Genomic DNA, 23,978 nt, shown 5'->3' on the forward strand with positions numbered 1-23,978 from the left:
CACACACACACACTCTGAACAGCCAGTCTATCAGTCCAGCCTTCACTCCAGTCTGGTTTTAAAAGATAAATACATCTTTTTTAGTCAGCCTACTTAAACCTGTCATAAGCTCTATATGAGCAGGATTAGTTCTCTTGATGTTTAAGGTGATTGATCTCTGTAGACGGGCGTGTCTATGTCGTGTACACCTGTTCATCGTTACGTCCGTGTATAACACACACCTCGTTTCAATCGACTCAGAGTGCATTGTATTTATAAGCGCTCGTTGTTGTAGGTCACATGACCGCAGACCTGCCAACCTTGGAAAAAAGTTTTGAGTAGCAACTTACTGCATCGACGCGGCGCGAGGTCAGGCACATTTGCTGGTCAGTGTTGATTAAGTTCACAAGCTCACACATCACAACGTTTTACTATATTTTTCCTTTATAAATACTGGCAAATAAAGTAAAACTTTACCTGTGCGTAAAACTTAAACTTATATATAATTATATACTCGCTTCTGTTTAGATTTGCTTCCCTCTCTGTCAGTATCCTCATCTGACATCATGTGTATTACTAACTGCAAGGCACACACACACACACACACACACACACACACACACACACACACACACACTCTCATGTTTTTCATAACAGGTTTCCACGCACATTTGTGTGAAAACACTTTGTACATTATTAATATGTTTTAAGGCACAAATGGCATGTAAGCAGCTTTGCATTTTACATTACTGATGTACAGAAAGTACAATAACAAAACTTGGCTGCTACTAAAATAAAGAGTAGAACATTATGAGCGTTTGTGTATAATATCTGCATAGTATTTTAATAACTCTTTATGTATTGCCATAAATTAGATGTAATGAACTAAACAGTAACTTCATATCTGACATCACACACACGTGTTAATGTTCTCAGTAATAATGCAAGACTCTAGACTTCACTCTGGTTCTGATCATATAATAACACCTCCCTCATCATCTCTACTTTCTGCTTCTATGTCCCTGCTTTTCACAAAAAAATCTGATGTCCATCAGATGTGATCAGTAACGATCGAGTCAGAATACGACTGATATTTAAAAAGTGACATTAGTTTCGTCATGTTATAGCATGACCGCGTGCTATAAAAGGGACACGGACGCTCGCGGATATTGACGTCTGTGTCCTCGCGCCAGTTTGTCTTTTCCGTTAAAGTACGACGGCGATGCGTTTACAGACATGACTTACGTTTCCTATATAAATACTGGCAAATAAAGTAAAACTTGATCTGTGTGTAAAACTTAAACTCGAGGCACAACACCGGACACTTGGGCACACGCCTCAGTAAAGGAGTCTAACGACGCCTGTGGTTCGGCAGGATTATTAAAATGGATGAAATTCACGATTTTGGCCATTTACCTTAGAAACGTTAAGTCCTCACTTGTAAAAAAAACATTCACTGTAAGAAGAAGAAGACGGACAGAGACAGATGAAAACCACATCGTTTTAACGGCTCTCAGCTTGTAGCGTTGAAGAGGTTTAAACTGGCGCTCTGATTGGTCGAGTTATTATTTGCCCAGGTTGCTGCCCAATGCGGTTACACACATAGGCGCATTGCCTGGTGCACAAATGCACAGACAGTTGGACTCAAAGGCATCAATGGTTTCATATTGGTTCACTAAAATCTGTGGTGAAGTCTTTCCATCTATTAAGTGTAAAATTCCTGAGGATTGTTATTACACACTGATGTTCACTCTACGATGCCTCACCAACCTTCTGAACAATCAGAATCCAGGAAGTGTGAGTCTTCTATGAGCCCTGTCCTCTATTCCATATAAACCTTGAGTGAAGACTTTCTAGATGATTTAATGACGGTGGTGTTTGATGTTGTACGGCTAAGATGCTACGAACGGTGTTAATGTCTGGATCTAAACACATCCTCCCTGATTTCCAGCTCCGGGAGAGTCTCAGGAAAGTCGTGTGTTATAAACATGGACTGAGATATTGATCTTGTTCTCAGTGCTGAACCCGTGGAGACGACCCTCATTACACAGATGCTGAGAAACACACAGAGATCCGAGCGGCTCCGCTTTTCTTCATCGTCTCGCTAGCTGAAAGAAAGTGCCAGACGAAGACCTACAGCGTTTCCTAAATCTGTCTGGAATACAGATGAGGGGGGGGACAGAGAGAGAGAGAGGGAAGGGGGACAGAGACAGAGAGACAGAGAGAGAGAGAGAGAGGGGGGGGGGAGGCAGAGAGAGAGAGAGGGATAGAGAGAGAGAGAGAGACAGAGAGAGAGAGAGAGAGAGAGAGAGAGAGAGAGAGAGAGAGAAGGGGGGACAGAGACAGAGAGCGGGGGGGACAGAGAGAGGGGGGGACACAGAGAGACAGAGACAGAGAGACAGAGAGAGGGGGGGAAGGGGGGCAGAGAGAGAGAGAGAGAGAAGGGGGGCAGAGAGAGAGAGGGGGGGAAGGGGGGACAGAGAGAGAGAGAGAGAGAGAGAGAGAGAGAGAGAGAGAGAGAAGGGGGGACAGAGACAGAGAGACAGAGAAACAGAGAGAGGGAGACAGAGGGAAGGGGAGACAGAGAGGGGGGCAGAGAGAGACAGAGAGAGGGAAGGGGGAACAGAGAGAGAGGGGGGGACAGACAGAGAGAGAGAGAGAGAGAGAGAGAGAGAGAGAGAGAAGGGGGGACAGAGACAGAGAGCGGGGGGGGACAGAGAGAGGGGGGGACACAGAGAGAGACAGAGAGAGAGAGAGAGAGAGAGAGAGAGAGAGAGAGAGAGAGAGAGAGAGAGGAAATGTTAAATATTCCTTTAGGCATTGCAACATCTTCCTCATCCTCATCCTCATCCCTTGCTCTTATCTCCCAGGTGACGACCCTCATTGTTTCCTTCTTGCAGAATTCAGCACGCTGCTATTTAAATAAAGTGAACTACAGTGAAATGTAAGGTTAGCGTCCACGTGTGTGTAGATCAGCTGTGATCTCCATCTCCAGAGGAACATCAGCTGTGATCTCCATCTCCAGAGGAACATCAGCTGTGATCTCCATCTCCAGAGGAACATCAGCTGTGATCTCCATCTCCAGAGGAACATCAGCTGTGATCTCCATCTCCAGAGGAACATCAGCTGTGATCTCCATCTCCAGAGGAACATCAGCTGTGATCTCCATCTCCAGAGGAACCTCAGCTGTGATATCCATCTCCAGAGGAACATCAGATGTGATCTCCATCTCCAGAGGAACATCAGCTGTGATCTCCATCTCCAGAGGAACATCAGCTGTGATCTCCAGAGGAACATCAGATGTGATCTCCATCTCCAGAGGAACATCAGCTGTGATCTCCATCTCCAGAGGAACATCAGCTGTGATCTCCAGAGGAACATCAGCTGTGATCTCCAGAGGAACATCAGCTGTGATCTCCATCTCCAGAGGAACATCAGCTGTGATCTCCATCTCCAGAGGAACATCAGCTGTGATCTCCAGAGGAACATCAGCTGTGATCTCCAGAGGAACATCAGCTGTGATCTCCATCTCCAGAGGAACATCAGCTGTGATCTCCAGAGGAACATCAGCTGTGATCTCCATCTCCAGAGGAACATCAGCTGTGATCTCCATCTCCAGAGGAACATCAGCTGTGATCTCCAGAGGAACATCAGCTGTGATCTCCATCTCCAGAGGAACATCAGCTGTGATCTCCATCTCCAGAGGAACATCAGCCAAACCCATAGTTTTAATATTTCACACGTTGCTGCAGAGGAGAATAGTTCTCAAGCACAAAGTCAGAGCAGCAGATAAGCCGAGTGCAGCACAGCGTCACTGTTTCAGAGTCGATTTTAGACGAGTTCCTTCTTATACCACTGAGCTGTGGACCTTCTCATTCTCATCTCCAGCTTCTTTGCATGAGATTAAAACCTCCTGCCTTTTAGTTGTTGATCTAAAACAGCTCTGACTCTGAGGCATGGCCTCCACGGGACCTCTGAAGGTTTGCTCCATGGTCCAGGTCAGATGTTCACATGTCCAGTGTAGGAGCTTTCAGTGGGGTTCAGAAGTCAGCTTGGTTTCTCAGACCATTCTATTAGAGCCAGTGAGTCTCAGAAGCCTTGGGCTGTTCGTAAATGGACGTCTCCACCCAGCGTTCTTCTCCTAATCAGTGTGCTGGATGACGTCTCCACCCGGCGTCCTTCTCCTAATCAGTGTGCTGGATGACGTCTCCACCCGGCGTCCTTCTCCTAATCAGTGTGCTGGATGACGTCTCCACCCGGCGTCCTTCTCCTAATCAGTGTGCTGGATGACGTCTCCACCCGGCGTCCTTCTCCTAATCAGTGTGCTGGATGACGTCTCCACCCGGCGTCCTTCTCCTAATCATTGTGCTGGATGACGTCTCCACCCGGCGTCCTTCTCCTAATCAGTGTGCTGGATGACGTCTCCACCCGGCGTCCTTCTCCTAATCAGTGTGCTGGATGACGTCTCCACCCGGCGTCCTTCTCCTAATCAGTGTGCTGGATGACGTCTCCACCCGGCGTCCTTCTCCTAATCAGTGTGCTGGATGACGTCTCCACCCGGCGTCCTTCTCCTAATCAGTGTGCTGGATGACGTCTCCACCCGGCGTCCTTCTCCTAATCAGTGTGCTGGATGACGTCTCCACCCGGCGTCCTTCTCCTAATCAGTGTGCTGGATGACGTCTCCACCCGGCGTCCTTCTCCTAATCAGTGTGCTGGATGACGTCTCCACCCGGCGTCCTTCTCCTAATCAGTGTGCTGGATGACGTCTCCACCCGGCGTCCTTCTCCTAATCATTGTGCTGGATGACGTCTCCACCCGGCGTCCTTCTCCTAATCATTGTGCTGGATGACGTCTCCACCTGGCGTCCTTCTCCTAATCAGTGTGCTGGATGACGTCTCCACCCGGCGTTCTTCTCCTAATCAGTGTGCTGGATGACGTCTCCACCCGGCATCCTTCTCCTAATCATTGTGCTGGATGACGTCTCCACCCGGCGTGCTTCTCCTAATCAGTGTGCTGGATGACGTCTCCACCCGGCATCCTTCTCCTAATCAGTGTGCTGGATGACGTCTCCACCCGGCGTCCTTCTCCTAATCAGTGTGCTGGATGACGTCTCCACCCGGCGTCCTTCTCCTAATCAGTGTGCTGGATGACGTCTCCATGGACTTGTCTTTGTCAGATGATGTGTTTGGAAGATGTAAGAGAATCCTGTGCCACAGCGGTCAGTGCTTCTGGACTGGATGGATGATGAATATTATTTCCTGACCCGTGTTCCTCTTTAATGCTTGCCAGAATGATGGAAAGGATTTTTTTCCTCCACACTGAGCATGAGTCAGTCCTGCCACCGAAGTGCCATTAACGGAGAGAATTGCTTTGCCCCACCCCACTCAACAGCCCTGACAGGAAGCACATTAAACATCAGGCCACCGATGAATGGACTCGAACTCACCCAGCGGCGTCTCCTTCCTATAAGAGCAGCGTATAAGAGGGACAGAGTCAGGAATTAGCCAGACGTACGCTAGGACCGAGAGCCTTCGATTCGGGAGTAATGCATCCAAATTGTGCTTCTCGTCTGAATAATTACCCGTTTAAATCAGTTTGACTGCATGCTCTTGCCCCTTATTTGGTTTATTTGGAAATTCTTCATATTCTTTTTTGTGTTTTTTTGCTTTTACCACAAACACTGAGCTGCCCTGAGACATCACAGACACCATAACACTTTCCTAACATCCACCTTTAGTTAGCAAACAGCACGTTCGCGTCACACCTCCAAGGTTGGGGGTTCAATTCCCGCCTCCGCCTTGTGTGTGTGGAGTTTGCATGTTCTCCCCGTGCCTCGGGGGTTTCCTCCGGGTACTCCGGTTTCCTCCCCCGGTCCAAAGACATGCATGGTAGGTTGATTGGCATCTCTGGAAAAATTGTCCGTAGTGTGTGAGTGTGTGAGTGAATGAGAGTGTGTGTGTGCCCTGTGATGGGTTGGCACTCCGTCCAGGGTGTATCCTGCCTCGATGCCCGATGATGCCTGAGATAGACACAGGCTCCCCGTGACCCGCGAAAGTGAAAGCGGAAGTGACGTGACGTACAGCTAAGTACGGTGACCCAGACTCAGAAGTCATTCTCTGCATTTGACCCATTCAAAGTGCACACACACACACACACACACACACACACACACACAGCAGTGAACACACACACACACACCGTGAACACACACCCGGAGCAGTGGGCAGCCATTTTATGCTGCGCCGCCCGGGGAGCAATTGGGGGTTCTGTGCCTTGCTCAAGGGCATCTCAATCATGGCCGGCCTGAGACTCGAACCCACAACCTTAGGATTACGAGTCAGACTCTCTAACCATTAGGTCACGGATAAGTGGTAGAACATGAATGAATGAATGAATGAATGAATGAATGAATGAATGAATGAATGTCGCTCTGAAGCTTTATAGCCTCTCGATCAGTATTCACAGCTATTCACATGTGATCAAATAAATGCAGGTTAATGAGCTAATTGTGTTCCGAGTAAAGCAAAGCTGATCCCAATAAAGCAGGAAAAGCAGCGATGAGATTTCAATTCAGACCAAAACACATTTACTGGAGATTATTAATCATAAAGTTTCCGAATGTTCATGTAGACACTCGGATTGAGAAGAGATCATATAGACTGAATAAGCTGGAGACAAATCAGTCATCTGATCTTCATTAAATGTCATAAGTTCAGGATGATGTTAAAGATCTTAAGGAGTGTGAGGTAATCAACATGGGATCAGATTGTTCGGGGGGCTTCAGTCATCCCAGGGCTGCTACGCTTTAAATAATTAATCTAACAAACAATTCAACAACCAAAAACAACTACGCTCCAGAGATAAAAAGGACATTCGACACGTCGGTGTCTTTAGCTTTCTACTGTTCCATCTGTCAGAGACAGTTCACCTCCACACCACTAGAGGGCCCCCTCCCATGAACTCTAGCACACTTCCTTGTTAGTCATAGCCATTTCCTTTCGCTGTGCTCACTGAGCTAGCCTGTTGAGCGTACGGTCCACTAGCTAAGCAAAAAAAACCAAAACATTTATTCTACCTAGCTTACTTCTTAGCTTAGCCAAAGATACGTCTCCTCTAGCTAGCTAAAGATACATTAACATACTTATGTTATTTTTTTTTCTATTAGCACCTAGATTCTTCAAACAAGCTAGCTAAAGCCCAAACAACCTTTATATCATCTAACAGCGGAACTAGCCGAACTGCATTAATCCTAGCATGTCAGCTAAGTAACGCTTAAGCTAAGTATTAGCAGCTACATTCATGCATAGGTTGCTAGTGCTAGGAAAAAAATGTACGGAGAGCCTAAAACCAGCAGAAAGTTAGCTATCCCGCTAACATTAGCATTAGTTAGCATTGTTTTTACTTTGTTGCTACTCTTGACTTGCTGTAATTGATTCGGTGCTTTGCAGCTACAGATTTTTTTTAGGGCCCAGAATCCAGGCTGAATTTGCATACATGCATATGTATGAAGGTGGCTGTCCTCATTACCGCCCGTGTTATTTGGCAGTCGAGTCTCCAAATATGTGACTAAACAATTCGTCTGGCAGCTTCAGCGTTAGAGAGCAGCGAAAATTCCGTCCACGCTTCCCGATTCAATTCAGCTGCACTTTATCGACACCGTCGCCGACGATCCGAGCTCAGAAACGGGATTTTCTCCTCCGCTTGTTTGTGTGTTTCTTTTTAAAGCTTGTTCATCAAAACTAAACCAAACAAACGGAGGACATTTTCCCTGCAGACGTCTGCTTTAATTAGGCGCACGATTCAAAGAGCGGGACGGCGACGACGATGACGACGACGATGAAGACGATGATGTTGTTTTAAGTGCCGATGTTCTTTTGATCTCAGACATTTAACACAGAAACAGATCAGAACTTTTGCTTGAAACTTCCTCGGTTTTGGTTCGTCATGTGATCTGTTTAGGCCGATTGTGGTTGTGTAGATAACGAGGTTCTCTCTGTAGTTCTCTCTTGTCGTCTTCTAGCACCGAGTTTAACGTCAGCTTCTCGTCGCTCCGCTCCGGTGGTTTTAGAAGCACGGCGTTTTCTCCCGGGGTTTATGAAACTCCGCTCTGGAGTGTTTTACTTTATAACTTCCGTCAGGAATCAAGAGAATCTTGCGGTTTCTCAAAACGATGCTGATTTTCCGCAGATTATTTCCGAGACGTCGTGTGACGTTCATCCCTTTTCCGTTCACGTGTGTGGAACATGAATCCAGATCCAGAGATGTTCCTTCTCCGCTAGGAGTTTAACAGAAGAATTGTGTGTGTGTGTGTGTGTGTGTGTGTGTGTGTGTGTGTGTGTGTGTGTCTATGTGTGTGTGTGTGTGTGTGTGTGTGTGTGTGTGTGATTTCATCAGTTTAAGTAGATATACACAAAAAACACAAAAGACACAAATTCGAATCACAAAAATAACCCCATGGATTCCTGGAGGAACTGATAAATTTCTCAGGGTTTGCATCTCTGAGGTTCTGAACTTCCTCATTCTCTTTTATCTAGTAGCTAAGCACCTCGTTCAGACTTCTCTCTCTGGGGCTTTCTACCCCTGGTCACTTCCTGTGTTTTCTGTGATCCGATATCTACCCGACAGTAAAAAGACCAGATCTAAATGCCCTCTGAAACGTTTTGGATATAAACCCGATGGTACAAACCCCTTCAGGAGGTGGTCTGGGACGCGTTACAGATGAAACTGGACAGGTGTAAATGAATGTGGTTGTTCGAGCCACATACGTCAGCGCTAAACTCCTCCCAAACGGAAGGACGTCACTCGCAGGTGATCTTTCACCCAGGCGTCTCGTCGGGGCTTAAAACGCGCTGCTGCCGCGGGCGAAAACGCAGCAAACAGTAAACGCTGTTTTTTGTAGCATAAACGTCGTAACCGGTTTTTACGTCTTCTGTTTGATCGCGTTCTGAAAACCGCGTACACCAAAGTGTGTTCTGTTACAGTTACCCTGGAAATGAGGGCAAATATATTAGCATTTTGGGCGGGAGTAGAAAGATCGGATCGATATCCGATTCGCCGAGACGCGTTTATGTGGTCTGATGTAAATGGGACAGTTTAACACATCAGATAGCTATGGAATTAGAGACAACACAGGAAGTGACCGGGTGTAAAAAGGCCCACTGTAAAGAGCACAGCTGCTAATATTTACTACTCCAAAACAAACGGTGGACTAGTTGTCAAAGTAAAGGCTAGAAAATGACCTTTCCAGCTTCGAGGCTTGTTTTATGGCTGAAAATAAATGTCGGTGCGATTAACATACAGAATAATAACTCAGTGTATCGTGTATTTAAGGACATTTTTAAACTGAATGGTATGGTGCAGAAACTCCTGATGCTTTTACGTGTCGTAAAGAAGTGGCTATGAAGTAAACAAGAGGCTAAAGAAGAGGACAACAGAAGATGTCTGGGACGTTCAACACCATCACTGAGTAAACTCCTCTACTACAGCCTTGTAGTGTTTATGCTAATTACACACTCTTACACACCGCCACTGACATTTATAGCCTTTTGCTGATTGTATTTAACCTTCAGACCTCATTAAAGTAGGTATAGGCTTGTGATGGACACATTTACTGACATCATCTAAAAACTAGTGGAAAAATCTGACTGGCTGACAGAAATCTAACACTAGGGATGGAGACGGTCTCCATCTTTCCACCCTCAGTTGCCACTGATTCAGGTTCTAGAGCTTTTCTCTCAGAATTTTACACCCCTGCCTTCTGATGCACTTCATATCGCTGTTTTTATCATAACACATGCTGTTGTCCATGCAGGAGTGTCGTAAGTATGTGTGGGGGGGAGGGTGACTGAGTACTTAGGGCCCTGGCATGTAAGGGGCCCTCGACCATCATTTTATAATTTGTATTAATGTTATTATTTTATTATCTATTTGACAGTCGCGCTTATGTGCTACTTCTAGTTCTCCGCTGCTTTGACACGAATGTACGTAGACCCCTCCCACCTCGGGGGGCATGCAGCAATGCACAGACTGGACATAAAGTTATTAGTTGCCTAGAAGCGATGCGAAGCGCGCATTGGCTGTGAGGGATAGTAGAGAGTGCGCGGACTTGGTGGATGATACGGCGGGGGTTGTGAGTGTTCCGTTGAGAGTGTTGAGAGACGCGATACTCGTGCCGCCGTTGCACACGATGTCAAAACCAAAATCTGGCTATCAGAAAAGAAAGGAGAGGGAGGAGAGGAAAAGAAAACAAAATGATGGAAAACAACTCCTCACAAGTCTTTATATTAACATGAATTAGCATGTTATTAACAGATTAATGAATTCACATGAAGCTAGCATGCTAATGAAAATATCATGAAAACCCATGAGCATATGCTAGGTATCAACATTTTTTTTTTAAATTTATTATAAATAAAAACAAAGGAATAGATCCGAATGGGAAAGAGGACATTTGGTATTATTTGAAAAGTTCATTTGTAAAGTAAATGACTTAAGTTGGTTTTCAACAGACGACTTATTTGAGTGAATCTTTTGACTTTGTGTTTTAACAAACAAACAAACAAACAAACAAACAAACAAACAAACAAACAAACTCTTTCAACAAAAAAACAAACAGCTTAGACAAGGCAAAAGTATTCATATTCATAATTATATATATATATATTTAAGACCAAGTATATCGAAATGACCCTACTTTATAAACACAGGCTCTAATTCTCTGTTTAATGTGAATGTCACTAGCTAGTAAACAAAATATATTATTATACTAATTGACATTTACATTGTCATGTAACAGACAGGATTTTATAGATAAATGTTAAATGAAATAAGTAAAAAAGCACAAGACACAGACGGATATCAGTGGTTATGTATAAATATAAATATATATATATATATATATATAGGCTTGGTCGAATTATTGCTAGGGACAATTGAATGTTCCCTGGATATTGGTAGGGACATGTCCCTACCGTCCCTACCCAAATCGACGCCCTTGAGCAGGTGAGATCTAAAGCACGATGTCAGTGCTAGCCAGGAAAATAAATGCTTGCTAAGTTTCCGCACGATCGTCTCTATTCCTAGTCATAAGACACAACTATTTTCCAAGCGTGTGATAAATGTTCTTATCGTACTACTAACTGAACAACTGCTAGACTAAATGTGAATATAAAACAATAACACTCTGAAGCACATAACACTCTGTTCCCGAAACAGCCACAGAAAGTGAACTGCAATTTTTTATAAAAAGATACTGAGTTGTTCCATCTGTTATAAAGGTTCGGACATGTTATGATGACGATATGATACGCGGCGCTGCTGCACTGACATGAACGTAAGGGACACGTTGTTATACTGTTTTATACATGATAAACTTATACTAATGCTGTAAGGCTGTAATTCACAAGTGGTTACTAAATCACTGAGTCATCATGTCCTGTCTGTAGTCATACAAATGTTAATGTACTAATGTCTATTCATTTTACATTAACATTAAATAAAGTGAAATGGGGCCCCACACAGTGCACAGGGCCCACGATCCTGGGCCACGCCCCTGAGTCCAGGACAACATGCTAAACATAGTGAGAAGCCAAAACAAGATGAAGCCACCTGAGGATGTTATAGCCATGTCCTGAAGATTGGTCTAGTGTAGTAATGACATGGCACTAGACATTACTCTCTCTCTCTCTAGAGGGAGAGCGAGAGAGAAAGTGAGAGAGAGAGAGAGATGATGAGAGTGAGATAGAAGAGAAAAGAGATGAGATAGAGAGAGACGAGAAAAGAGCAGTAGAGATAGAGATCGCAAAAGACGCGATGAGAAAGAAGATGGCGAGAGAGAGAGGAAGAGAGAGCGGGAATAGAGATGGAGAAGAGAGAGAGCGATAGATGAAAAGGAGAGAGAAGCAGAGAGATATTAGAGAGAAAGACGAGTGGAGATAGAGGAGGAAGAGAGAGAAAAGAGAGAGCGAAAGAGAGAAGAAAGAGAGAGAGAGATAGAGAGAGAGAAAAAAAAAAGAGAGAAGATAGAGAGAGAGAGACGAGAGAGAGAGCGAGAGAGAGAGAGGAGGAAGAGAGAAGAGGAAGAAGGAGAAGAGAGGGAGATGAGAGAGAGGAGAGAGAGGGAGGAGAGGAGGGAGAGAGAGAGGGAGAGAGAGAAGAGGAGAGAAAAGAGAGAGAGAGAGAAGAGAAAAATCAGATAAAAACGAAAATAATCTCATCGATCCTAACATAAATATATGAATCTATATAGAAGGAGAATAGATGGATATTAATGATAGTTATAGGTAGATTCTCCGAAAAATGAAAAATAAAAAAAAACCTAAACAACCCTTCTCCCCCCTCTCTCTTTCTCCCCCCTCTCCCCCCCTCTCTCTCCTCTCCCCCCTCTCCCCCCCTCTCTGTCCCTTTCCCTATATCACCCACCAGGCTTGGCTTCATCACTCATCCATCACTCATTGCAGCCAGACGATGCTGAAACAGTTTCCATAGCGATGTCTGTTCTCTCTTCTGATTAAGTGGAATTTGCTTATTTCTTATGCCATCAAACCAGAGGACATTTAATAATGAAGGGCGAATGGGACAAATGTGACGGGCTGGAAGACATTTTGGTATCAGGTGTGATGCTGATAATAATCAGGGTTTAGAGCGATCTGGAGCTCGGACTAATTAACAAGAAAGCCGAGTGTGAGCTCATTTTAAAAGATTTCACAAAAAGGTGTAATGTTCTGTTACACTCTTGTTGTTGTTGTTGTTGTTGTTGTTGTTGTTGTTGTTGTTGTCATTGTTGTTGTTGGCAAACAGTAGTGAAGTCCTGTGAGTTTTGAGATGACTTTCTTCTCAACACGACGTGTTTGAGTTACTGTAGATTCCAGGTCGGCTTCGACAGGTCTGTCCATCTGATGTGTACAGATGTGTACAGATGTGTAGAGGTGTGTACAGATGTGTACAGATGTGTACAGGTGTGTAGAGGTGTGTACAGATGTGTAGAGGTGTGTACAGATGTGTAGAGGTGTGTACAGATGTGTAGAGATGTGTACAGGTGTGTACAGATGTGTAGAGGTGTGTAGAGGTGTGTACAGATGTGTAGAGGTGTGTATATGAGTTCACAATTGTGTACAAGGGTACAGGGCTGGAGAGGTGTGTACAGGTATGAAGGTGTCCAAGGGTGTGTACTGGGATGTACAGGGGCATATAGGGGTGTAATAGTGTGTACAGGTGTGTACTGGGATCTACAGGGGCATATAGGGGTGTAATAGTGTGTACAGGTGTGTACTGGGATGTACAGTGGCACATAGGGGTGTAATAGTGTGTACAGGTGTGTACTGGGATCTACAGAGGCATATAGGGGTGTAATAGTGTGTACAGGTGTGTACTGGGATGTACAGGGGCATATAGGGGTGTAATAGTGTGTACAGGTGTGTACTGGGATGTACAGGGGCATATAGGGGTGTAATAGTGTGTACAGGTGTGTACTGGGATGTACAGGGGCATATAGGGGTGTAATAGTGTGTACAGATGTGTACTGGGATGTACAGGGGCATATAGGGGTGTAATAGTGTGTACAGATGTGTACTGGGATGTACAGGGGCATTTAGGGGTGTAATAGTGTGTACAGGTGTGTACAGGTGTGTAAAGGTGAGCGAGAGGAATGGGATTGTACTATAGATTTTCTGGAGGATTCTGCAGTTTGTGACATGGCAACCCTGAAGGTGATGATGATTCGCAGACAGAAATTTCTGGAAAAAGTGTCCTTTATTCCCAAGAACACACACATTCATGCTTTAAATAAAGTAACAGAGTGAGACGTAGCATGAATCTGGTGATGTCATCGTTCAGCTGTGGAACTGAACGTCAGTATAAGAGCAGAAAGTGAACCGAACATGAGATTATTTACTTTTGTCATGCCTTAACAGAGTCGTTGTGTGTGAGCGCTCTGCTAATGAACTGAGTGGATCACACGCTCAGTCACTGCGAACTGAACAGTAACTCCTCATCTGTGGAGCAGACACACACATTGTTCTGATGTCACTACAAAGCGGACAGTCTTATCTGTGTAATAACACAGTGGGGATTATGTCACACAGTCTGAAGAGCCTGTGGTGTGAATTTAGTAGCGTTTAGTTTAACAGCAATTCAGTTCATTTCTATTCAATTCCATCAAAATTGGGACCAATAACAGGCTCAGATATTTATGCCAGTGAGTGAGGATGTTATTTAAAGCAAAAATAATGCTTCCAATGACAAAAACCCATGGATTAAAGTGTGTGTGTGTGTGTGTGTGTGTGTGTGTGTGTGTGTGTGTGTGTGTGTGTGTGTGTGTGTGTGTGTGTGTATAAAGTGTAGAGTGTGTGTATAAAGTGTAGTGTGTGTATAAAGTGTAGAGTGTGTGTATAAAGTGTAGAGTGTGTGTATAAAGTGTAGAGTGTGTGTATAAAGTGTAGAGTGTGTGTATAAAGTGTAGTGTGTGTGTATAAAGTGTAGTGTGTGTGTGTATAAAGTGTAGAGTGTGTGTGTGTGTATAAAGTGTAGAGTGTGTGTGTATAAAGTGTAGTGTGTGTGTATAAAGTGTAGAGTGTGTGTATAAAGTGTAGAGTGTGTGTATAAAGTGTAGTGTGTGTGTATAAAGTGTAGAGTGTGTGTATAAAGTGTAGAGTGTGTGTGTATAAAGTGTAGAGTGTGTGTATAAAGTGTAGAGTGTGTGTGTGTATAAAGTGTAGAGTGTGTGTGTGTGTATAAAGTGTAGAGTGTGTGTGTGTGTATAAAGTGTAGAGTGTGTGTATAAAGTGTAGAGTGTGTGTATAAAGTGTAGAGTGTGTGTGTGTGTATAAAGTGTAGAGTGTGTGTATAAAGTGTAGTGTGTGTGTGTATAAAGTGTAGTGTGTGTGTGTATAAAGTGTAGAGTGTGTGTATAAAGTGTAGTGTGTGTGTGTATAAAGTGTAGAGTGTGTGTGTATAAAGTGTAGTGTGTGTGTATAAAGTGTAGTGTGTGTGTATAAAGTGTAGTGTGTGTGTATAAAGTGTAGAGTGTGTGTGTATAAAGTGTAGTGTGTGTGTGTATAAAGTGTAGAGTGTGTGTATAAAGTGTAGAGTGTGTGTATAAAGTGTAGAGTGTGTGTGTATAAAGTGTAGAGTGTGTGTGTGTATAAAGTGTAGAGTGTGTGTATAAAGTGTAGAGTGTGTGTATAAAGTGTAGAGTGTGTGTATAAAGTGTAGTGTGTGTGTATAAAGTGTAGAGTGTGTGTGTATAAAGTGTAGAGTGTGTGTATAAAGTGTAGTGTGTGTGTGTATAAAGTGTAGAGTGTGTGTATAAAGTGTAGAGTGTGTGTATAAAGTGTAGAGTGTGTGTATAAAGTGTAGAGTGTGTGTATAAAGTGTAGTGTGTGTGTATAAAGTGTAGAGTGTGTGTGTATAAAGTGTAGTGTGTGTGTATAAAGTGTAGTGTGTGTGTATAAAGTGTAGAGTGTGTGTATAAAGTGTAGAGTGTGTGTATAAAGTGTAGTGTGTGTGTGTATAAAGTGTAGAGTGTGTGTGTATAAAGTGTAGAGTGTGTGTTGTCCAGCTGAACTTTCATTCAGGAACTTCTCTGGCCACTCGTCTACTCTACACCAACATCTGCACCACAACAGAAAGCTCCATCAGATCCATCATGTCTGCTTCTGACACTCCTGTAGTTGCTCCTCAGCAATCTACAGAAGAACATCTTGGAGCTTGTGTCCCTCATGATCTCCAGCTCAGAAGTGGTCAAGTTTTTTGGGACCATCATCACCATCTCACACCAAACACTGGACTTCCTCCTCAGCCATTACCTTCATCCCTCTCTGGTTCTCCTCAGACTGCAGTGAGATGTTCCTGCAGGGACCAGATGTTAGAGAATAGCACTGTGTTAGAGAACAAGATCTTGGTGGATAAGATTCAGAGCTAAAAACCATGATGACTGGGACATACTGGGGAGAAGATAACTGAAACTCAGCAACCAAGACTGAGCACACGAAGACAAGACAAAGACACAAGGAGGACAGATAAATGGGGAAGACAGTTAGACACGTAAGGAACAGGGGTGCTGAGGCAGCTAGGAATCAGACCAGGGCGGGGCAGATACGTGAACACAACGTGTCCGGGGAAGGTCCTGACACAGTGTCCTGTTTTATCTTCTGCCTTAGTCCAGGTCACTGCTCTAGTGCTTCACTGGGTGCTTATTAAGAGGATTATGGAGTTAATAAATTTCCACCAGGTGCTCATTAGCACTTAAGTTGTGGCCTAATGGTTTGAGAGTTTGACTCCTAACCCAAAGGTTGTGGGTTTGAGTCTCGGGCCGGCTACGAGCAAGGCACCGAAACCCCCCCAACTGCTCCCTGGGCACCGCAGCATAAATGGCTGCCCACTGCTCCGGGTGTGTTCACGTTGTGTGTGTGTTCACTGCTGTGTGTGTGTTCACGTTGTGTGTGTGTTCACGGTGTGTGTGTGTGTTCACGGTGTGTGTGTGTGTTCACGGTGTGTGTGTGCACTTTGGATGGGTAGAGATGGGTAGATGGGTAGAAATGCAGAGAACAAATTCTGAGTGTGTGTCACCGCACTTAGCCGTATGTCACGTCACTTTACATGCACTGAGATGGAGCTCAAGGTTTGGATAGTGAGAAAGTTTTGGGTTTTAAGCCGTAATCCTGATCGGTGCTGTAATCTGTGTGTGTGTTATTTACTTTGTTGTAGTGTTGTTGTTGTTGTGTTGTTGTTGTTGTGTTGTTGTAGTGTTGTTGTTGTTGTGTTGTTGTTGTAGTGTTGTAGTGTTGTTGTTGTGTTGTTGTTGTTGTGTTGTTGTAGTGTTGTTGTTGTGTTGTTGTAGTGTTGTTGTTGTTGTGTTGTTGTTGTAGTGTTGTAGTGTTGTTGTTGTGTTGTTGTAGTGTTGTTGTTGTTGTGTTGTTGTAGTGTTGTAGTATTATTGTAGTGTTGTTGTTGTTGTGTTGTTGTGTTGTTGTAGTGTTGTTGTGTTGTTGTTGTAGTGTTGTTGTTGTTGTGTTGTTGTAGTGTTGTTGTTGTGTTGTTGTAGTGTTGTTGTTGTTGTGTTGTTTTTGTAGTGTTGTAGTGTTGTTGTTGTGTTGTTGTAGTGTTGTTGTTGTAGTGTTGTTGTTGTTGTGTTGTTGTAGTGTTGTTGTAGTTTTGTTGTGTTGTTGTAGTGTTGTGTTTTGGTAGTGTTGTTGTGTTGTTGTGTTGTTATAGTATTGTCGTTGTGTTGTTGTAATGTTGTGTTGTTGTAGTGTTGTTGTAGTGTTGTGTTGTTGTAGTATTGTTGTAGTATTGTTGTAGTGTTATTGTAGTATTGTTGTGTTATTGTAGTATTCTTGTGTTGTTGTAGTGTTGTTGTAGTGTTATTGTAGTATTGTGTTGTTGTAGTGTTGTTGTAGTGTTGTTGTTGTGTTGTTGTTGTGTTGTTGTAGTGTTGTTGTAGTGTTGTTGTTGTGTTGTTGTAGTGTTGTTGTTGTTGTGTTGTTGTTGTGTTGTTGTTGTGTTGTCGTTGTTGTGTTCTTGTTGTTGTTGTTGTTGTTGTGTTGTGTTGTGTTGTTGAAAGTAAGACAGACAGAAATATAAAACAAAGAAAGCCCTGAGTTTTTAATCAGACATTACAAGTCGAATGTTACATAGTATTTATTCTAAGCTGCTGTTTCAGTCTGAGGTTTTTCTGGAGTTCACCTGCTTCACACGTCCACACGTTTATCACAACAGCCTCATGTTTGTGTGTGTGTGTGTGTGTGTGTGTGTGTGTGTGTGTGTGTGTGTGTGTGTGTGTGTGTGTGTGTGTGTGATTATAGATGGATACCCCCGAGATGAAATGATATACAAGTGGAAGAAGAATTCAATAGAAGCAGCAGATCAGAAATCCTGGAGACTTTATCAGTTTGACTTCATGGGGCTGAGGAACACCACAGATGTCCTCAAGACCACATCAGGTAACTCACTCATCTCCTCTGTGTGTGTGTGTGTGTGTGTGTGTGTGTGTGTGTGTGTGTGTGTGTGTGTGTGTGTGTGTGTGTGTGTGTGCGGGGACAAAAAAACTCATGAGGAAAGTAAAAGGATGGAAACCATGAATCGGATGTGTAGCTACTGGAAGCCAGTGGAGAACTTGTGCAGTGGAAGAACTTGTGCAGTGGAAGAACTTATGCAGTGGAGAACTTATGCAGTGGAGAACTTATGCAGTGGAGAACTTATGTAGTGGAGAACTTATGCAGTGGAGAACTTATGCAGTGGAGAACTTATGTAGTGGAGAACTTATGCAGTGGAAGAACTTATGCAGTGGAAGAACTTCATCAGGTTGTAAAGAAGTCACACAGCTGCATTTTGGATCATTTACAGATAACAGATCATGTTCAGGTGAAGACCTGACAGAGACAGATGCAGTAGTCCTGTCTCCACATGACAAGAGACTGAACAAACACCTGAGCAGCCTGTGTGGAGAAACACAACCAAGTACTTCTGATGTTATGGAGAAGAACCTGACATGAACGTGTCACATTAACTACATGTGAGGAAAAGCACAGCTGAGTGTCCATGATTACCTTCAGGTTGTGAGCTGTGACTGAGATCATTGTGTAAGAAGATCCCAAGATCCTGACCTGGAGATGAATCACCTGGAGGAGCAGAAGTTCAGTTACGGGATCTGAGTAGAAGCTGTGGTATCTGTGGGAGAGAAGGACAAGAAGAATATGAATGGAGGATGAAAATAAATATGAATGAGTTAAGAATGCCGAAAGTGAAGACGTGTTATGAATGCTGAAAGTTATTATTAATGTGTTATGAAGGCCAAAAGTGAATATTAATATGTTATGAATGTGTTATGATTGTGTTATGAAGGCTGAAAGTTATTATGAATGCCACAAATGAATATGAATGTGTTATGAATGTGTTATGAAGGCTGAAAGTTATTATGAATGCCACAAATGAATATGAATGTGTTATGAATGTGTTATGATTGTGTTATGAAGGCTGAAAGTTATTATGAATGCATTATGAAGGCCAAAAATGAATATGAATGTGTTATGGATGTGTTATGATTGTGTTATGAAGGCTGAACGTTATTATGAATGTGTTATGAAGGCCAAAAGTGAATATGAATGTGTTACGGATGTGTTATGGGTGTCTTATGAAGTCAGAAAGTTATGAATGTGTTACTATTGTGTTATGAGTGTCTTGTGAATGCTGAAAGTTATTATGAATGCCACAAATGAATATGAATGTGTTATGAATGTGTTATGATTGTGTTATGAAGGCTGAAAGTTATTATGAATGCGTTATGAAGGCCAAAAGTGAATATGAATGTATTATGAATGTGTTATGAAGGCTGAGCGTTATTATGAACGCGTTATGAAGGCCAAAAGTGAATATGAATGTGTTATGAATGTGTTATGATTGTGTTATGAAGGCTGAACGTTATTATGAATGTGTTATGAAGGCCAAAAGTGAATATGAATGTGTTACGGATGTGTTATGGGTGTCTTATGAAGGCAGAAAGTTATGAATGTGTTACTATTGTGTTATGAGTGTCTTATGAATGCTGAAAGTTATTATGTATGTTTTATGAATGGGTTATGGTTGTTTTCTAAATCTAAGGTGTGTTTATTTTTAGGATGTTGTTTATTATGAGTTTTGCTCTGAGAGGAAATGTCAGCTGATAAAGTAAAGCTGCTGTGACATTTTGCTTGGGCATAATAATGGAGTGTGTGAACATGACACAGCTTACACACGTCCTTACCATGAAATGTCAGTGCGAAATAAATTGGTACAAATTGCTGCTGAGTTTTCACACACTAATCATCTGTATTTCTGTGGAAGGAGTGTTTCCTGTGTCCTCTGACCTGTGTACTGTGTCCTGTGTCCTATGTCATCTGACCTGTGTCCTGTGTACTGTGTCGTGTCCTGGGACCTGTGTACTGTGTCCTCTGACCTGTGACCTTTGTCCTGTGTCCTGTGTCCTCTGACCTGTGTCCTGTGACCTTTGTCCTGTGACCTGTGTCCTATGACCTGTGTCTTGTGACCTGTGTCCAGTGTCCTATGACCTGTGTTTTGTGACCTGTGTCCTGTGTCTTGTGTCTTGTGCCTGTGTCTTGTGCCCTGTGTACTGTGTCTTGTGTCCTGTGTCCTGTGTCTTGTGACCTGTGTCTTGTGATCTGTGTCCTGTGACCTGTGTACTGTGTCCTGTGTCCTGTTTCCTGTGTCTTGTGATCTGTGTCCTGTGACCTGTGTACTATGACCTGTGTCCTATGACCTGTGTCTTGTGACCTGTGTCCTATGACCTGTGTCCTGTGACCTTTGTCCTGTGACCTGTGTCCTATGACCTGTGTCTTGTGACCTGTGTCCAGTGTCCTCTGACCTGTGTCCTGTGACCTTTGTCCTGTGACCTGTGTCCTATGACCTGTGTCTTGTGACCTGTGTCCAGTGTCCTATGACCTGTGTTTTGTGACCTGTGTCCTGTGTCTTGTGTCCTGTGTCTTGTGACCTGTGTACTGTGTCTTGTGTCCTGTGTCCTGTGTCTTGTGACCTGTGTACTGTGTCCTGTGTCCTGTTTCCTGTGTCTTGTGATCTGTGTCCTGTGACCTGTGTACTATGACCTGTGTCTTGTGACCTGTGTCTTGTGTCCTGTGTCTTGTGTCCTGTTTCCTGTGTCTTGTGACCTCTGTCCTGTGACCTCTGTCCTGTGACCTGTGTCTTGTGACCTGTGTCCTGTGTCTTGTGACCAGTGTCTTGTGTCCTGTGTAATGTTTCCTGTGTCTTTTGACCTGTGTCTTGTGACCTGTGTCCTGTGTTCTGTGACCTGTGTCTTGTGTCCCGTGTCCTGTGACCCGTGTCCTGTGTTTTAGGTCAAATAAAGGTCTGAGTAAACAGCACATAAATAATGTGAATGTCGCAGTCATAGTGCTTTATAACTGATCCCCTCTGACCGAGACCAAGTGGAATATAAACACAGTATTCAGTATTTTAGTCAAGCGAGAGAACAGAAACATGGTTTTTTTTTGTTGTTTTTACTTCCTTTAGAAACTATAAGTAACTTTTTGGTGCCCGCTTTAATTAGCAGCACGTTAACCTTTAGTGAAAAGTCTGGATTTAATAAAGTATAGAGTGAAGTGTCAGAGGTTGTTCCAGCTCTCAGAAGCTGACAGAGACACGCTGAATAACAGGCTTTCAGCGAGGACGCAGGATTTATTTTAGCAGCGTATTGGACGGGGAACAGAAGGAGCTCGCTATTCACCGCACGTCAGCTGAAGAATGTCAGAGAGAAGGAGAAAAGCGAAGACGTTTCCATCAACAGTGTCTGCGCTAAAAAGGCCAGAATGCAACAAAATTAAATAAAATTAAAATAAAAACGTGGCTTTCATTCTTTTTTCTAAAAGCAATTTCAACATAAAAAGAGGAAAACTGAAAGAAGGGTAGAATAATAGATTTTCTGTAACCTTGGTGATGAATAAAAAAAAAAGTGATCGTTTGCAGATGCTGAGATGATCTGAATGATGGAAGATGACATCACTTCCTCTTACACTCACCTCTTAGACTTTATTAATTATCTTCCTATTTCACATTAGTGAGAAATTAGTGAACGCGGAAAATTAACTGACCGTGAAATACGTTTTTATTTATTATCAATTTATTTAATCCGTCACTACACGCAAAACCGCTTCCGACTGTCTGTATTAAATACCTCCTTAATTTGAATGTTTTATTTTAATAAATTCAAATAATGTTTTTTTTTTGTAAAGTAAAAACCCATTTTTAAATCATTGATTTAAATTAATCGTTCAAATGATTTTTATTCCATGTGGCTGTGTTAAACATTATTGTATTTAAAGCTCAAGTTAAAATAATATAAAAATATTAAATAATTAAAAAAATAATAATAATAATTGTTATATTTTTGTTAAAATAAAAAGGGTTTAAATGTTGCACGTTCGCCTCACACCTTCCAGAGTCGGGGGTTCGATTCCCACCTCCGCCTTGTGTGTGTGGAGTTTGCATGTTCTCCCCGTGCCTCGGGGGTTTCCTCCGGGTACTCCGGTTTCCTCCCCCGGTCCAAAGACATGCATGGTAGGTTGATTGGCATCTCTGGAAAATTGTCCGTAGTGTGTGAGTGTGTGTGTGAGAATGAGAGTGTGTGTGTGCCCTGCGATGGGTTGGCACTCCGTCCAGGGTGTATCCTGCCTCGATGCCCGATGACGCCTGAGATAGGCACAGGCTCCCCGTGACCCGAGAAGTTCGGATAAGCGGTAGAAGATGAATGAATGAATGAATGAAATATATTTAAAAAATATTTAATATCTGTGATAAATTCAAATAAATTGCTGATAGACACATTTACTTACTTACTTACCTATTTATCTATCTATCTATCTATCTATCTATCTATCTATCTATCTATCTATCTATCTATCTATCTATTTATTTATTTATTTCAGCAAGAATTTTTAAATCAATCAAATCAAACTTAATCTTAATAATCAGTTCCTGAAGTAGAACAAACGCCCCTTTGAAGTGAAGTGTGTTTTTCTAGAACTGCAGTCCGTGGCTCTGTATATTAAACGTAATGTTACCAGCCGTTCAACAGGAAGTCACCTCACCACCACCACCACCACCACATAACGACGCCCGGTGACATTTCTGTTATTTTTAACATTATAATCAGACAGCTTGAGCTCTGTGACCATCCTGAAAGACTGCGAGAGCTGACCTTTCTCTTTCAATCCATCTCTGCACAGAACCTTCGATTTAGAACCCTTAAAGGTTCTCCAGTTTTCCTACTGAGAGAATAATTATAGGCTTAAAGGTTCATTTTCAGAGCCCGTTCCTCTCACGGCTGGAAGCTAAGAAGCCTTCATTATTTAAAAAAGATATAATTAGCTTAAAAGAACATTCTGCCTTCTGTTTCCAGCGTTTGTGAAAGAGTCAAAACAAATCAAGGGAAATTATTATAGACATGAAAAAAAAAACTAAAATAAAAAGCTATGCTTCATGATTCACGCCATGATTGTTAATATTAGTCAAATTACTACACAATGTAAGATCCGTATCGAGCATTGTAACCCTTAACCCTTAACCTTCCACTGCTCAGATCTGTACATGTGATGCTGTACTGTTCCCTTGATAAGAGAGTCTGCTGAAGTCACGTGAGTGTGTTGCTATGCAACGCTTCGTGTTTGTCATCTAGTGTACTCACACCGTTTTTGATGAATAATGTACGGAACTGTGCAATCAATCAATGTACAGATCAGAAGGAATCATTACAAGCCCCGCCCCCCAAAATAATGTGTGAAAAGGCCCCAAGGCAGTTTATTACTGACGAAATGCTGAAAAATACGTTCTCCTTTTTTTTAAATGCAAATCACACTGTAACCATAGCAACACTGTTACCACTTTTGTCTTCTGATAATAAACACTGATTTACTTTTTATATTTTTCTGATATCTCAATATTTAACACCAGTATAGACACGAGGAGTATCTCTTATCACTCTTATATCTTATTCACTATCAGCCCGGTCTTTGTATTGTTTCTTTTCTCAAATATACAAAGATTTAATGGTTACGATTAGGATTTGTGGGTGGTGTTAAGGGTGGGTTTAGGGTTAGGGGTGGAGTTAGGATTTGTAGGTAGAGTTAGGGTTAGTGGTGGGGTTAGGGGTGGGGTTAGGGCTGTTGTTAGGGTTAGGGGTGGAGTTAGGATTTGTGGGTAGAGTTAGGGTTAGTGGTGGGGTTAGGGGTGGGGTTAGGGCTGTTGTTAGGGTTAGGGGTGGAGTTAGGATTTGTGGGTAGAGTTAGGGTTATTGGTGGGGTTAATGGTGGGGTTAGGGCTGTTGTTAGGGTTAGGGGTGGAGTTAGGATTTGTGGGTGGGGTTAGGGTTAGTTTTAGGTGGCAGGGTTTGGTGTTTTCCCTTAATATATATATATATATATATATATATATATATATATATATATATATATATATATATATATATATAATATATATATATATATAATTGTTTATTA

At 42.8% G+C, this 23,978-nt stretch overlaps 1 protein-coding gene across 1 annotated transcript in view; it reads left to right on the top strand.

Annotated features, from left to right (window-relative positions):
• LOC113663729 (gamma-aminobutyric acid receptor subunit gamma-3) overlaps positions 1-23,978 on the top strand; it is a 134,262-nt gene that overhangs the window by 98,540 nt on the left and 11,744 nt on the right. The window contains exon 6 of the mRNA XM_047814416.1: positions 17,781-17,918. Coding sequence (XP_047670372.1) covers positions 17,781-17,918 — 138 coding nt within the window. The remainder of the gene's footprint in view (positions 1-17,780; positions 17,919-23,978) is intronic.

Source organism: Tachysurus fulvidraco, chromosome 5 (genome assembly GCF_022655615.1).
Source record: "Tachysurus fulvidraco isolate hzauxx_2018 chromosome 5, HZAU_PFXX_2.0, whole genome shotgun sequence".
Lineage (NCBI taxonomy): Eukaryota > Metazoa > Chordata > Actinopteri > Siluriformes > Bagridae > Tachysurus > Tachysurus fulvidraco.